This window comes from Kogia breviceps, chromosome 14 (assembly GCF_026419965.1).
Source record: "Kogia breviceps isolate mKogBre1 chromosome 14, mKogBre1 haplotype 1, whole genome shotgun sequence".
Classification (NCBI taxonomy): Eukaryota; Metazoa; Chordata; class Mammalia; order Artiodactyla; family Physeteridae; genus Kogia; species Kogia breviceps.
This window is the reverse complement of record NC_081323.1, coordinates 15,213,751-15,230,346: the sequence shown is the minus strand read 5'-3', so window position 1 is coordinate 15,230,346 and position 16,596 is coordinate 15,213,751. Positions and strand designations below refer to the sequence as shown.

Here is a 16,596-nt window from a genome sequence, read left to right as displayed (position 1 = left end):
GGCAAATAGCTGGTTGGGATGGACTGAGCTCACCCTACTGTAGTGTGCTGAGTCTGAAATAAAATCATTATTGCACTCATCTAGCACTTACCGGGTGCCAGACACTATTCTCAGTGCTTTCCATGTCTCTTGTTGAACCCTATGAATTTGCTGATATTTGACCATTTTTGATCTATAAAAATAGAAGTTTCATATGGTTCAACTTATCGTTGACTCATTTGACCCTCACAACAATCCCATCACCTGTATCTCTATTTTACAGGTGATGAAACTGAGGCCCAGAGAGGTTAGTGATCAGCCAAAAGTCCCACAGTTACTAAGTGACAGAGCTGAGATTGCTTTTAAAATTAATTAATTAATTTTTGGCTGAGTTGGGTCTTTGTTGCTGCGCACTGGCTTTCTCTAGTTGCAACGAGCGGGGGCTACTCTTTGTTGCGGTGCGCGGGCTTCTCGTTGCCGGTAGCTTCTCTCGTTGTGGAGTACGGGCTCTAGGCGCGCTTCAGTAGTTGTGGCACGCAGGCTCTAGAGCGCAGGCTCAGTAGTTGTGGCACACGGGCTTAGTTGCTTCGTGGCATGTGGGATCTTCCCGGACCAGGGCTCGAAACCGTGTCCCCTGCATTGGCAGGCGTATTCTTAACCACTGTGGCACCAGGGAAGCCCCAGAGCTGGGATTTTAATCCAAGCAGTCTGGTCCAGAGTCCATGCTCTTGGCTGCCTCAGTCTGATGCCTTTCTGGAAGTATCCCTGTTTCACAGGGCCTTGTGTATGTTAGCAGATATATGCTATAGCACCATAGATCCAATTATAAATGGACACTGGTTATAAATCCTTCTGAACCGTGTTCGTTCTTTCCCTGAGGCCTGGTTTAATTGAAAAGAGAATTAGGAATCTGCGTTTTGTTTCTGCTTTTGCCTTGTGCTGTATAATCTTGGGCAAAAGAGTAAACCTTTTTGGTTTTTGACACACTCCTTTCCTGGACCTTTTGGATTTTAAAAATTTTTATTGAATGTGCAAGAGAAAAGCATTGCAGGACTGAATCCTTTTTTTTTTTTTTCTTTTTCAAGTTACGTATAATTTTTAATCAGCATACAGAAGTACAACTCCTCTCATGAAGAGGGCAAGTACTCTGTAACACCTATAAGGTTCCTCCAAGCTTTTCTAACCTTACAGTGTGATTCTCAACCATCTTCAAGATCACTGAGATTAAATAAGAAGAGTATTAGTAAACACTTGGGCAGGTCAGTATTTCAAAAAAAAATCGTCCAGGAGGGCTGAATACTGGAATGACCGGTGCTTTCCTGCTCACCGTAGCTAGTGAACCACCCGACTTGCAGCCAGTTAACTTTATTATCATTTGTATCAGTTTGTTAGGCCTGCTGTGTCAGTTTCACAGACTGGGCGACTTAAACAACAGAAATTTGTTTCCTGGCAGTTCTGGAGGCCAGAAGTCTGAGATCAAACCATCAGCAGGGTTGTTTCTGTTGAGGCCTCTCCTCACATGGTCTTCCCTCTGTACCTGTCTGTGTCCTTATCTCACCTTATGAGGACACCAGTCCCAGTGGATTAGGGCCCACCCATCTGACTTCATTTTTACCTTAATTACCTCTTTAAAGGCCCTATCTCTAAATACGGGCACATTCTGAGGTACTGGGGGTTAGCACTTTAACATGAATTTGAGGGGGTTGGGAGAGGGAAATACATTTTATTTTCATTAAAAAATTTAATCCATTTATCTTATATATGTGTTGTAACCCATAACACCTTCTGTGTGGAAAGAGGGATAGGTATATATGAATAAAATGGACCTTCCAAGAGTTCTGAGGTGGGAGAAAGAAATTTGGGACTTAGCCAAACCGGTGAGTAACTACTTCATAAACACCCTTATTTGTGTTTGGAAAGATACAGGTGTCTTTGCAGAGATTCAGATGGCATGTGTTTCCAGCAAGGGAAAGCAGTCCCAATGCAGGAAGTGCTCTCTGTGTTCTTGAGTTTGACATTTGTGTGTGACCAAGTGAATGACAATAGATTAAAGTTGACGGTTTATGTAGGAGTTGATGATTTTTAAAAGTGAGTTGCCATTAGGTACAAATAGTGTGGTGGAATGTGTAGAGTACATTTCTGGGATGCTGGCTGTGCCCGTGGCCAGCTGACTTAGGAGCAGAGCATCCCCCTGTGTTGGATCCATGGAGGCTGTGTTGTCGGCCAGGCCTGTTGAGTTATGAGCAAGCAGTGAAACTACCTAGAACCTGGGGAAGTACAGCTGAGAGGGCTGAATCATCAGAGTTGGGCTGTTTGGTTATATGCTTCTTCCATGAAGACTCATGTAAAACATAGCATTGAGTCACTTATCAAAAGATTTTCCATAGAAATCTTATTTGTCGATAACACAGTAATACTTTTTCAGGGTGAAGTTCTTTTTAGTTTTGAAACCTCACAAGGATTGCTGAGAAAGGGTTATGATTCTCATCATTACATTCATTAATCCATTTAACAAATGTTCTTATTGACCACCTCTGGGTTCAGGCACCAGAGATAAAAAGATCCCTTAAGACCGGACCAAAACCAAACAAAAACCCCACTTAGATTGTTTTCAAGAAGTATCTGAGCACTCATATAAAGTTTGTCTGTCACAGTATTATCAGAGACCTGCAGCTGTCTCTCATGGCAGTGGCCGTTTCCTTTGTTGTGCTGTGTTCTCTGTAATAGTTGAAATAGTGAGTTTTGCTTTTGGTAAACCACGAAGTCACCACTTCAAAGGAACACATTTGATCTTCCTTTATATGAACTGTTTATAAAACTGTAATTATACTTGAGAAATGAGGTATTGTCCATTGTTTAAACAGTTATAAATTCAGTGCTTCACCCCCTCTCCCCCGGCTTATGAGATGTTCATTCTAATTTCTGAGTTCATAGAAATTTCACTTCTGACATTGAAGAGGAGTTTCACTTCAGTCCTTCTTGTTCTGAAACTGGGAGTTTTTGTGATGTCATTGGAATTTAATTCTTAGGACCTTTTGATTTTCAAAGGTCGGTGTGGTTGTGTTTGTTAATTTTCAAGTTATGGCAGTTACTGACTTGGAGCAGTTCTCCATTTCTCTAGTCTTTGACATTTATAAAATCCTGTTAAGATTGTGTTTTTGAGATCAGCGTTTATTGGTGGATACACTTGATGTGTTCAGGTGTGTGGGTTTTGTTTTTTTTTTCTTTTTTCTCCTTTTTGGCTTCTTTCATGGTTTTGCCACTTTATCTAGGAAGGTACACATTTATGTGCATGTGTGTGTATGTGTATTTTTTTTTGTTCAAGTCTTTTCTTGTAAAAATTGGTATTGTCCAGCTAGTTTAAACATTTTTCTTTTCAAAGAAATTTTCAGTGGACTACTTCCATATTTCACCATTTCCTGAGCTCTCCTTTCTTTGTTGTCCTTTGTAGTTTCAGGAAACCATTGTGTAGAACCCATACACTGCAAATAGTCCTTAACAAACTCCTCCTTTAAGCCTGTTAATAATTTTCAGAGGTCTCAGAGTTTTTTTAAAAAAACCCTGCTCTTAATTTATAACCTCCCATGTTTGTCATAATCAGAAAAATCCGAATTATCTGGAAGTTGTGAGCAGCACCTATCTTTGATTTTGGGGAATAATCAGATATACAACTGCCCATCAGACAGTCTCGGTGAGACTATTTGAAACTCCCAGCTGCCTGGTTATTTTTTACTTTTGGTCATGTCTGAGTGTATACTCTCCACTTTCTGTTTCTGTGATATCTACAGAATCCACGTGTTTCGACAGAAGTACCAAAGTCTTGCTGATGGAAAGCAAGATTCTTCTACGTCTTCCTTGGCCTCTAGTCTAAGACCATGTTTCAGTTCATAGTTAAGCTTGCATTGAACAGAGAGTTATGCCATCTTAATTCATGGAATCTCAAGATTTAAGTGGATTCTGAAGGTTATAGCTAATGCTTAAATCCACTCTATACCATTTCAGCCACATGAGGACTCATTTTCTGTTTAGATGCTCCAGTGGTGGGAATCTAGGGGCTTCTTAAGGCAGTCTAAACCATTTCGTAACAACTTTTATTGTTAGAAAATTCTTACTCCTGTGGAACTGAAGTCAGCCTCTTGGTAGCTCATCACGCTCTGGTCCTGATTCTGCTGATCCGGGTGACCAAGGACATGTGTAACGTGTCCATAGACCAGCCCTTCAGCTTCCCTTAAAGGTCTCTTAGCTTGCCTTTATTGTCATTTACCAGTGAAGACTTTGTAACAAAATTCCTAAGATGCTAATTGTAAAATAAATAATGCATTTTGCATTCTAGTTGCTAGCAAGTGAAATGTATTTTATGTTTAAATTTCTTCATCCACAGGCAGCTGAAAAAGTTAGATGAAGATAGTTTAACTAAACAACCAGAAGAAGTGTTTGATGTCTTAGAGAAACTTGGAGAAGGGTGAGTACACAGAAAATGTAGGTGGGCTAGTAGGTCCCAGTCTTTTTCCTGCCCCAACACCAGAAGGATGTGAACCTTTCTCGTGGCAATAATTTGGAAAACTAAGGAAAAGAAAGGGGAATGTTGCATATCACCACTGCTCTGGGTAGTGTAGGGGGTAAATTTAATGCTTGAAATGCCCTTTCCCTCTTCCCCCAATTAGCTCTATAGACAGATTTAGTGATTCCTGGTCTTTTCAACACCATGGACATCTGTTGTTTTCTCTCTTGTAAAATCTGTGGTTTGCATGATTTTATCTATTTAACAGATAACACTAATTAGTTTTTACTTCATTTAAAATTTTTTTTACTAATCAGACATATTTTAATTTTCTGTTCATAGCTTCTAAGAGATATGCAATAACTTGTTTCATGAAAAAAACAATGGAGGGACTTCCCTGGCGGTCCAGTGGTTAAGGCTCCACACTTCCACTGCAGGGGGCTTGAGTTCCATCCCTGGTCAGGGAACTAAGATCCTGCATGCCACGCAGAGCAGCTAAAAAAAAAAAAAAAAGAAAAAAAGGAATTCAGCATTTTATCAATAGTTAATGCAGCTTTGGGAAATACAGTAAATAAGTCAAGGACTGCCTACCTTTACATCTTTCCTTAGAGATCCAGAATTACAGATTGGGAACCAGAGGATTTCTTGAAACACAGATTGTGAATGAGTTTATAAAATACTGGTGAAATGATATTTGGTAATAGATAGTGGCCATCATTGGCTTTCCTGATACAATAAAGGTTATATCATAAGTTTTTATACTTTTACATATATTGATACTTCTAATCTTTGTATGTTTATTTCTTTTTCTTAAGGACCAAGACATTAAAATATTAGAGATACCCTTTCTTAAGTTTTTATTGTTCATTTTTGAATAGGTAATCAAGTCACATGATTCAGAATTTTAAAAGTGTAAAAGTGTTACAATGAAAAAAATTTGCCTCCTGTCTCTATCTCTCAGCCACCCAGAAGCAACCAGTATAGCAGTTGTTTATGTGTTCTTCAGAGGTAGTTTATGCATATATAAATAAGTAAACGTGTGGGTGTGTGTTTGTGTAATTTTGTAAAATCTCTTGGGAGTACTTCTGGTTCAAGAGAAGACCTGAAATGTCAACTTGTAAAAATGTCAAATTAATGTCTGTTCTTTAAAATCAGCTTTTGTATGTCATTAGGTTATTTTGGAGTTTAATGTTATTTATGCCTAATATAGATATGCAATGTTAAACCCACTCCTGGATTACGTGGAATAGGTTTTCATGGATTACCTCCTTGTGAAAAACATTAGTCATCATCTTTTTGTAAGTTGGAAAAATACTCTTTGGAATCAAGCAAGAAATCAAGCAGAGAAGGGAAGTAAAAGATGACACCAGCTGCGCTGCTAAAAGACAAGTACACGATGAATCTGAAACCACAAGTTGACTTGGCATTGTTAAAGGTATGGGGGGTGGGGAACCCAGTCCTTCTATGTCTCTTGCCTGCCATTTTCGGCTCTAACTTGATATCCTTGGTATTTCCTCAAGGCAGTGAGTCAAAGGCCCTTAATCTAACCATGCTCACAGGTTATACTTAGAATAAGATCAAGAGTGGTAGGCATAGTTGACTATGTATGTAACTAACTTGTTTCTTTCATTTTTATGAAAGTATATTACAGTTGTAAGAGCATAGACTCTGAAGTCAGACATATCTGGGTTAAAACTTGCTCTACTGTTTATTAGTCATAATAAACAAGTGAGCTCGAGCAAATTGCTGAATATTTTGAAGCTTTGCAAACCTCAACTATAAAGTGGGGATATTTTCATCTCCCTCATAGGGTTATGTTGAGTGTTTCATGAGATGGGACTAAAATACTTAGTACGGTGCTTGTCACCTAATAAGACCTCATTAAATGGCAACTGTTGTTTTATTTTTAAATATATCAATTGAAGCATTTTTTCAGATCTTATCATGACAAATCAAAGTTAAGTCTTAAGTCTTAAAGTATATTTAGGTGTTCTTGAGGGAGCTCTGTTTGGGTTGTTTGGTTTTGAGGAATGTCAAAAGAATACTGTAGACAGAGAGTGATCAGGAATGTAAAATAAGGAGAAACTAAGCTAATTATGATTATTTTAAATTATGTTTTAGATCTATGGATGTCTTCATTAAGGACCTTGGAAATTTCCCTGTAAAGACATCACCAGAGAGAAAACAATTAAAACTTCAGATATTCCCATGTTATCATCATATTGTTTTTTTAAATGATACTACAAGTGCTTGGATTTTTGTCATCCCGACTGAATGAGCCTGAACAAGCTTCATTTAATGAGCAAAATCCCAAAGGAAAACCCAAACTGTGCTTCCTTCCCAAACACAAATGGCCATGCCATCCCTAAATAGTTCTGGAAAATGAATGGATTGTGAACTCTCACTGACATGGGCCTTGTAAAATGAGCTCTGGCTAAAAGATTGTATTGGATTCCCAAGGCTGTAGCTCTTCTGCATTTTGAGGAAATTATGTGGATCTGTGGCAGAGCAGAGCCAAAGCTCCAGACCAGGATGGATGGACAGCACTTGGGAAGTGTTTTGAATTAGAGCCTAGTGCCTTTTTTTCCCTCTTATACTTAAAGTTTTACACATTGATCATTTAAGTTTTTAATCATAGGATAATAACAAAAACACCTTGCCCATGGTTTCATAGCTAGTGAGTGGTATTAAGACTTATGCCTGGTTAATTTGGCTTCGAATACTGTATAATTTCTACGTTTCTGCATTGACCCTTGCCTTGCATAGCTTGTAGGAAGCACTTCCATCCTCACCATCTTTGTTCTCTGCCAGTTAAAATTCATTGAATCACTGTAGTTTTTGTTGTAGAGAATTAGGTCTTAAGGGACTTGCCTATAAGGGAGCATGACTGCTGAAGCCTTCTAAATCCTCTATACTGTAAGTGTGATCTGTGGAATCATGAATCTTAATTGTTCCTATGAGCTCTTGGAGTTTTCTTGGCTGTCAGGATAGCATAGTGAGTCGTGGAGGGTGTTCTGGTCAAGACTGCTGAGTAGGTGCACGTAGGAACCTCTCCTTTCCATTTCAGATATATAAGAATAATAAATGAAAATTATTTTTTTAAATATAAGGATACATAGCCAGCTATAGACCAGGGATAGAAAAGATAGCTGTCATAGTAAGAGGAGAGTAAAGCGTGCCTTGTCCTTGTCGGGAGATTGTAGATGGGCTTCCCGTATGAAGTTGTGGTATCATTTGCCTGTAGCCTGGGGAAAAAGCAGAGGGACTGGTCTGACTATAGGAACTGGGCCTGGACTGTATTCAGGTGTGGTGTTTTGAGGGGCGAAAACCCTAAATCCTAGTGCGAGACCTGGTTTAAATTGTACAGCCTAGAAAACTGAGCTAGGGGAACCATGAAGCCATCCTGACATCATGAAACACTCATGACAGTGAGCACTGTGTAGAGAAGAATCATTCAAAGTAAAAGGAAGCCCATACAAGGAAATCCAGTGCTGTGAGATAATCAACAGACCTAACAAGTGGGAGAACTCCCACCCAAAGAAATAGAAATAATGGAGCCATCTGAAACAGGATTTAACGTTTGTTTACGATTTTCAAAAAGGTAAAGGAGGGAATAACATCCTTAAAAGGAGAACACGAGATTATTAACATGAGCAACCCCATGAAAAAGAAAAAGTTGGGAATCTTGACAATTAAAACTACAATAATTGAAGTCCTAGAGCCCAATAAATTGGATAAACAGTCAACTAGACAAGCTGAAGAGAGAATTTGTGAATTGAAAGCTAGAAGTGAGACTGATCACAAAATGCAGGACAAAAATATAGTGTTGCAAACTAGGAAGACAGCATGGATTGAGAAGGTCCAATATAGGTCCAATAGGAACTCTAGAAGGAGATTAGAAGTAGTAGAGAAGAAGTAAAGAGATAATACTAAGAATTTTCCAGACTTGAATAAAGCCTTCAGATTGAAGAAGCTTATGGAGTGCCAAATAAATCAACTTCTATTTATAGTAAAATTACAGAATGTTAAGGATAAAGAGAAATCTGAAAAGCTACAGAAAGAGATTACCCATGAAAAATGATAACCTGATGACAACTGACTTCTTTACAGCAGTAGAAGATGAAAAACTACAGTAAAAGAGCTGAGGGAAAGCTCTTGTCAAAGAAGAATTCTATATCCAGAAAAACTCGTTCCAGAGTGAGGGTGAAATAAAAACCTTTTCACATGTATGGGACCTAGGGTATCAAGAATAACTTTGGATGAAGTTACAGAATACCCAATTAACTGTGGCTAACCAATAAGAGCATTTAATAACTAAGTAGCAAAAAATCTGGGGGTGAAAGATCCTAGAATGGCTAACTGGCTTGATGATGGTTTAGCATTTGTGTAATTCTCATAGTCTCAAGATGGCCATGTTAGTTTCAAGCATCATGCCTCATGTGACAGTAACCAAAGCAGGAAAAGTAGTGGCAGGTGAAAATGGGCCACCTTGTTTGCTTCTCTCTTACCAGGGAGGAAAGTTTTTCCTAGAGACCCTTCAGAAGAATTCCTCTTAAATTTCATTGGCTGGAACTAGGTCATATGCTTACTACTAGTTCAGTCACTGGAGATAGAAATCCTGCAACTGGCTTGGACCACCATGCTTTATCCCCAGGGACCAAGCATTTGCCACCCTCACAAATCGGGGGTTATCGTATCAAGGAAGAAGGGTCAGTGGTTGGATCTTCCACATATGGTCAGCAGTTGTCTTTCCCTGGCACACACAAAAAAGTTTTAGGCAACATTTAAGTATCATTATACTAGTTTTGCCAATATAAGGGATTCTGATGGAATGGAAATTTTTTGTGTGTGCTCTACATAGATTTTTTTTTAAAGTTTTCTGTGACTTTCACATTGAAACAATCCTTGAGCATCACTTTGTTAGCTAGAGCACTCAGCTACTTTGACGTATTAGGTGGCACTGTTATGATCTTTTTTTTCACTAAGACAGTATGAAGAAACAGGTGTGTTTGGGAAAAATGAAAGACAGTTTACTCATTATTTCACTGACAGCCATCCAGAATTTCAGTGAAAATTAATCTATGCAAGATGATGATATCTCATTTAACCATCACAATTGTCTTGTAGTAGTATTGTTGTCATTTTACAGGTGAGAAAATTGAGGTACAAGGTTAATAATATGTCTGTAAAGGAGAGCTGATATGTAGTGGTGGTAGGACTCCAATCCTGGGTCTTTAGATTATAAATCTACTGTTCTTTTTAGCCCCCAAATTGAATAGCTACATAACCTTTTATTTATCTTGATAATAAACTCGTAAGGGAAGATGGAGCAAAAGGCAAAAAGAATTTGTATGTGCTCTGTTCACCTGATACTAGCATTTAAGAGGCTGACATTTTTAGTTTCCTTAATGTTTTAGGTATTATTGTAAGTAAGAGGAGAAAGGACTAAAAGACCTCATGGTACTAGAATGAGTGCAAGAAAACCAAGACCCCCATTTTTGTACCCCAATACAGATGTGGAGAGAATCTAGGCATTGTATTCTGACAGACCTGGATTCATATCCTGGGCTGACCGCTTATTTATCACCTATGTGACCTTGGGCAAGTCATGTAACCTCTCTGAGCCTTTTCACATTTGCCTATAAAATAGGGATGATGACCCCCTTTTTTGTTAGGATGAACCTCAGATGATGCAATTTCTAGCAGACATCAGACGTGGTAGCTACTCTAATTATCACTGTTATTTCCTACTAATACATTCAGTAAAATTTAAATGTGAAGTTTTTAAGATGCCATTTTGTGGTAAGTTCTCTTAAGGACAATTTTTCCCTGAAGTACTTTAGCTATCTCAATGTTGCAAGTGTGTCTAAGTATATATGTCTTGGGCATGTAGGGATATAAATTAGAGTGGTGAGTTGCTTGTGTTTTACCACTTTTTATCTCTTGGCTTGCTTTGACTTTGTAAATGTTCTCCTTCCCCCAATTATAGGTCCTATGGCAGCGTGTACAAAGCTATTCATAAAGAGACAGGTCAGATTGTTGCTATTAAGCAAGTTCCTGTGGAGTCAGACCTGCAGGAGATAATCAAAGAAATCTCTATAATGCAGCAATGTGACAGGTAAAGGCATCTGGTGTTATTTTGGAGATAACGTGGTTTCGAATATGCTGTGATTATTTAGAGTTTGACGCCTAGAATTGAATTTACTTAGATACTTTGCAAACGGAAGAGTTTAGTGGAATCACTACGAATGTTCTTTTCAGAAAAAAAATTGATGAAAACGTTTCTGTGTTTTAGCAGCTAAACTTTCACAGTTTCTATTTTTGCATTGTTTTGTTTCAGTTTAGCCCTTTTCAAAACTAGGAAGAAGAGGCAAAGAGGCAGAAGGTGGTGGTGGCTAGCCTTTTTTTTTTTTTGATAATGATCTCTCTTACTTCCTATTGAGAAAACATTTCTACAGAGACAGCTAAGAAGAGATAATTCAAATGGTTTTCGCTCCAGAAACCTTAGAACAGCAAATGGACCTGTAAAAAGAGAATACTTATTGATGTATTACTGTTCTGTTCCTTCCTTCACAATTTTAAGAAATGATTGCAGCTGAGAGTAGTTAAGTATTTTATTTTTGAGGAACTAAGATTTGTCAAATGCTGCAAGCAGGAAGTCGGGCCAGCAGGCAACCACAGAAAAGCACGTGGTTTGACCTGAAGCTCCATGACAACATGGGAGGTCACTGTGGTGGAGCAGGCTTCCTCAGTTTAAATTGGCGAGAAACACAAACTGAAGGGCAGTGGCAGCTCTAGGGAGTTGCAAGGAGAATGAGAAAGTCTTTCGAGGCTGCCTTCATGCTTCTGAAGCTCTTTTGGTCCGCAGATCAACTCAGTACCTCCTGTTTGTAAAGCTTGTACCTTAAGGCAGGTGGGGCTACCTTCTAGGCATTTTGCCCAGGAGCCCGTAAGTCTTGTAGACTTGTGAATGCGATCACTTCTCTTCTCCCTCCCTCCCTTTCTTTTTTTCTTTATACTTTTGTGGTTACTCTGTACTGGATAAAACCCTCCTATTTCTTGATTGGAGGGGCCAGAGTAAGGTAGCAGTTTTTCTTTGCCTCTTGCATAAGATACATTACAGGAGCTCTTTCCAGTGGGCACATTGGAACTTTGCCACTTTTGATAGACTGTGCAAGAGCTGTGTTCCAAATAGGGTGTGCAGATGTCTCTAATTAAAGATGAGGGATTTCAAAGAGCCTACTCTGTGCTTAGAAATACAAAGAGATACAGGGCAGAGTACTGGTTCTCTTAGAGTTTATAGACTTTAATTGGACAGGCCAGGCTTATAGATGTACAGGAGAATCTAGTCGACAATACAAGATTGTATAGGACATACTCCAGCAGTGAGTACCTGACAGTAATTGCCTTGTAGAGGCATTAAATACTATAGAAATTCAGGGAAGGGAGAGCAGGTGTGGTGATCTGTATCTTAAGAGGTTTATTCATCCATTTCTTCAATAATATTCATTTTGTGTATGTGTATATTTTTTTTTCCTGCTGTTCTTGTCATTGGCATGTTTCCCAAGGATGAAGGGGCGTTTGAAATTTTGAGAGTTAATGCAGCTGAGTTGGTTTTAGCATCTTCTGTTACTATGTTATGCAATATTATTTAGCCCTGATAATGATCTAGCTAAAGCTGGTAGCTTCAGAGGACAAATTATTTCATTTTAAAGGGATTTTGACTTTTTTCTGAAATCTGTCTTCAAGACCCAAACTTTCAGGTCTGATTCTGAATATTTTTCCTTTACAATAGATTGTAGTGTGATTTTATTTTTTCCCTTGTTACAAAGTATATGTGACTTCTTGGAAAAATGCAAATAAAAAAAGAAAGGAAACCACTTTTCTCTTTGGAGAGAGAATCGTTGTCAAATACTACTTGGTGTACATATCCTTCCATATCTCTTTTTGGAGTTTCACCATGCTTGCTATTATGTAACCTGCATTTTTGTTTGTTTGTTTTTTGGTAAACAGAATATCGTCTCGTATTATCAAGTATTCTTCTATAACATTTTCCATGGATTCATGGTGGTTGCATTAAACGGATATATCATTATTTCTTAAAGAAACTCCCTAGTGTCAGACATTTAGATGGTATCTAAATTTTCACTTTTATAGACAGTACTGTGATGTTACCTATTTCTTTTTGAATATCTGTAATTCTTTTCTTAGGATGAATTGCAGACTTACAAATGCTGAGGGACCCACACAATTTTTGCACTATTATTGTTGCCCTCCAGAAATCAGTACTATTTTACATTCTCATCAAGAGGGTGCATGTTTTAACCTTAAATATGAATAATTGATCTTTTGAGCTGAGAAATTAATTTTCATGTATTTAACAGCATGAATTACTAGGGATGTTTGAAGGCTGTGCCACTAACTTGTATTGTCTCTCTCTCTAGCCCTCACGTAGTCAAATATTATGGCAGTTATTTTAAGAACACAGACTTGTGGATTGTGATGGAGTACTGTGGGGCTGGTTCTGTGTCTGATATCATTCGATTACGAAATAAAACGGTAAGTTTACCTTCTGGAATAGTAGGTATTTCCCCCTTTCCGTGGTTCTTTCCCCCTCTGCTTTTTGATGTCGCTTAAATGTGGCAGTTTTGATATCAAGCAACCCAGTCCAGTGAAGTGCTTTGCTTATTTCTAACTGGGGACAAAAATGACTATCAAATCTTGGTTAAACAATGAGTTCTGAGTGATTAAATTTAGTTGGGTTTTCTCCTTCTACCCAGCGTGTTCACAGATTAGCTTCCACTAAGTCCTCCTAATCAGAGAAAACTCTCTGTGAAAGGTGATTTGCTGTTACTGTGATTGCTGAGAGAAAAGCTAGAAGTCATGGGTTCTAGTTTGGGTTCAGTTGCTTAAACTCTTTGTTTATTCGTTCAGTAAGTATTTCTAGAACACTGGTCTAGGCCTTCGGGATCCAGTAGTAAATAAGACAAGGACCGTGCTCTCATGGTAGTACATTTTCTAGTAGGGCAACAAAAAGCAAATTAATGGCAACCAGAGAATAAATACCAGATAGAGAGAACTGCTGTGAAGACAGGGAGTGACAATAAAGTGATAGTGAGTGCTTGGTGGGCTACTTGCGAGGAGATGGTTGAGAAACGTTTAAGTGTCACTTGGGGAGGTGACATTTAAAATAAAACGTGAATGACAAGAAGGAGCCATGAGTTCTAAAAGAACATTCTAGGTAGAATGAATTTGGCATGTTTGAGTGCTGGAGAGAAGGCCACTAGATGACTAGAGAGGAATAGGTAAGGGGGAAGCTGTAGGAGGTGAGGTGAGGCAGTGGGGCAGGGCTAGATTATGTTGTGTATTATTGGCTGTGATAATGAGTTTGATTCTTTTCCATGTACAATAGGAAACCGTTGCTGGGTTCTAAGCAAGTGAGTGAGCCATCTGATATAAAAGATAACTTGTATAAACAACAAGGTCCTACTGGGTTGGCCAAAGAGTTTGGTTGGGTGTTTTATTTTTATTTTTTAAAAATTAAATTAAATTTATTTTTTTATATAGCAGGTTCTTATTAGTTATCTATTTTATACATATTAGTGTATATATGTCAATCCCAATCTCCCAATTCATCACACCACCACCACCACTCCCGCCACTTTCCCCCCTTGGTGTCCATTCGTTTGTTCTCTACATCTGTGTATCTATTTCTGCCCTGCAGACCGGTTCATCTGTACCATTTTTCTAGGTTCCACATATATGCATTAGTATACGATATTTGTTTTTCTCTTTCGGACTTACTTCACTCTGTATGACCGTCTCTAGATCCATCCACATCTATACGAATGACCCAATTTCGTTCCTTTTTATGGCTGAGTAATATTCCATTGTATATATATGGATCACATCTTCTTTATCCATTCGTCTGTCGAGAGGCATTTAGGTTGCTTCCATGACTTGGCTATTGTAAATAGTGCTGCAGTGAACATTGGGGTGCATGTGTCTTTTTGAATTATGGTTTTCTCTGGGTATATGCCCAGTAGTGGGATTGCTGGGTCATATGGTAATTCTATTTTTAATTTTTTAAGGAACCTCCATACTGTTCTCCATAGTGGTTGTATCAGTTTGCATTCCCACCAACAGTGCGAGAGGGTTCCCTTTTCTCCACACCCTCTCCAGCATTTGTTGTTTGTAGATTTTCTGATGATGCCCATTCTAACTGGCATGAGGTGATACCTCATTGTAGTTTTGATTTGCATTTCTCCAATAATGAGTGATGTTGAGCAGCTTTTCATGTGCTTCTTGGCCATCTGTATGTCTTCCTTGGAGAAATGTCTATTTAGGTCTTCTGCCCATTTTTGGATTGGGTTGTTTGTTTTTTTAATATTGAGCTGCATGAGCTGTTTATATATTGTGGAGATTAATCCTTTGTCAGTTGATTCGTTTACAAATATTTTCTCCCATTCTGAGGATTGTCTTTTTGTCTTGTTTATGGTTTCCTTTGCTGTGCAAAAGCTTTTAAGTTTCATTAGGTCCCATCTGTTTATTTTTGTTTTTATTTCCATTACTCTAGGAGGTGGATCAAAAAAGATCTTGCTGTGATTTATGTGGAAGAGTGTTCTGCCTATGTTTTCCTCTAAGAGTTTTATAGTGTCCAGTCTTACATTTAGGTCTCTAATCCATTTTGAGTTTATTTTTGTGTATGGTGTTAGGGAGTGTTCTAATTTCATTCTTTTACATGTAGCTGCCCAGTTTCCCCAGCACCACTTATTGAAGAGACTTGTCTTTTCTCCATTGTATATCCTTGCCTCCTTTGTCATAGATTAATTGACCACAGGTGTGTAGGTTTATCTCTGGGCTTTCTATCCTGTTCCATTGATCTTTATTTCTGTTTTTGTGCCAGTACCATGTTGTCTTGATTACTGTAACTTTGTAGTATAATCTGAAGTCAAGGAGTCTGATTCCTCCAGTTCTGTTTTTTTCCCTCAGGACTGCTTTGGCTATTTGGGGTCTTTTGTGTCTCCATCCAGATTTTAAGATTTTTTGTTCTAGTACTGTAAAAAATGCCATTGGTAATTTGATAGAGATTGCATTGAATCTGTAGATTGCTTTGGATAGTATAGTCATTTTCACAATATTGATTCTTGCAATCCAAGAACATGGTATATCTCTCCATTTGTTTGTATCATCTTTCATTTTTTTTTAAAAATAAATTTTTATTTATTTATTTATTTATTTATTTTTGGCTGTGTTGGGTCTTCGTTTCTGTGTGAGGGCTTTCTCTAGTTGCAGTGAGCGGGGGCCACTCTTCATCGCGGTGTGCGGACCTCTCACTGTTGCGGCCTCTCTTGTTGCGGAGCTCAGGCCCCAGATGCTCAGGCTCAGTAGTTGTGGCTCACGGGCCCACTTGCCCCGCGGCATGTGGGATCTTCCCGGACCAGGGCTCGAACGCGTGTCCCCTGCATTGGCAGGCAGATTCTTAACCACTGAGCCACCAGGGAAGCCCTGTATTATCTTTAATTTCTTTCATCAGTGTCTTATAGTTTTCTGCATACAGGTCTTTTGTCTCCCTAGGTAGGTTTATTCCTAGGTATTTTATTCTTTTAGTTGCAGTGGTAAATGGGAGTGTTTCCTTAATTTCTCTTTCAGATTTTTCATCATTAGTGTATAGGAATGCAAGAGATTTCTGTGCATTAATTTTGTATCCTGCTGCTTTACCACATGCATTGATTAGCTCTAGTAGTTTTCTGGATATTTAGGATTCTCTATGTATAGTATCATGTCATCTGTAAACAGTGACAGTTTTGCTCCTTCCTTTCCAATTTGTATTCCTTTTGTTTCTTTTTCTTCTCTGATTGCCGTGGCTAGGACTTCCAAAACTATGTTGAGTAATAGTGGTAAGAGTGGACATCCTTGTCTTGTGCCTGATCTTAGAGGAAATGCTTTCAGTTTTTCACCATTGAGAATGATGTTTGCTATGGGTTTGTCATATATGGCCTTTATTATGTTGAGGTAGGTTCCCTCTATGCCCACTTTCTGGAGAGTTTTTATCATAAATGGGTGTTGAATTTTGCCAAAAGCTTTTTCTGCATCTGTTGAGAAGGTCACATGGT

At 38.5% G+C, this 16,596-nt stretch overlaps 1 protein-coding gene across 4 annotated transcripts in view; it reads left to right on the top strand.

The window, feature by feature from the left end:
* STK4 (serine/threonine kinase 4) overlaps window positions 1-16,596 on the top strand; it is an 88,458-nt gene that overhangs the window by 1,311 nt on the left and 70,551 nt on the right. For 2 of the 4 annotated variants that reach the window (XM_059037809.2, XM_067012120.1), the window contains exons 2-4: window positions 4,361-4,441; window positions 10,470-10,598; window positions 12,925-13,039. In XM_059037809.2, the coding sequence (XP_058893792.1) occupies window positions 4,361-4,441; window positions 10,470-10,598; window positions 12,925-13,039 (325 nt within the window). Of the gene's footprint in view, window positions 1-4,360; window positions 4,442-5,690; window positions 5,916-6,601; window positions 8,082-10,469; window positions 10,599-12,924; window positions 13,040-16,596 lie in introns of all 4 variants that reach the window. The other 2 variants (XM_067012122.1, XM_067012121.1) reach the window with 2 other exon arrangements.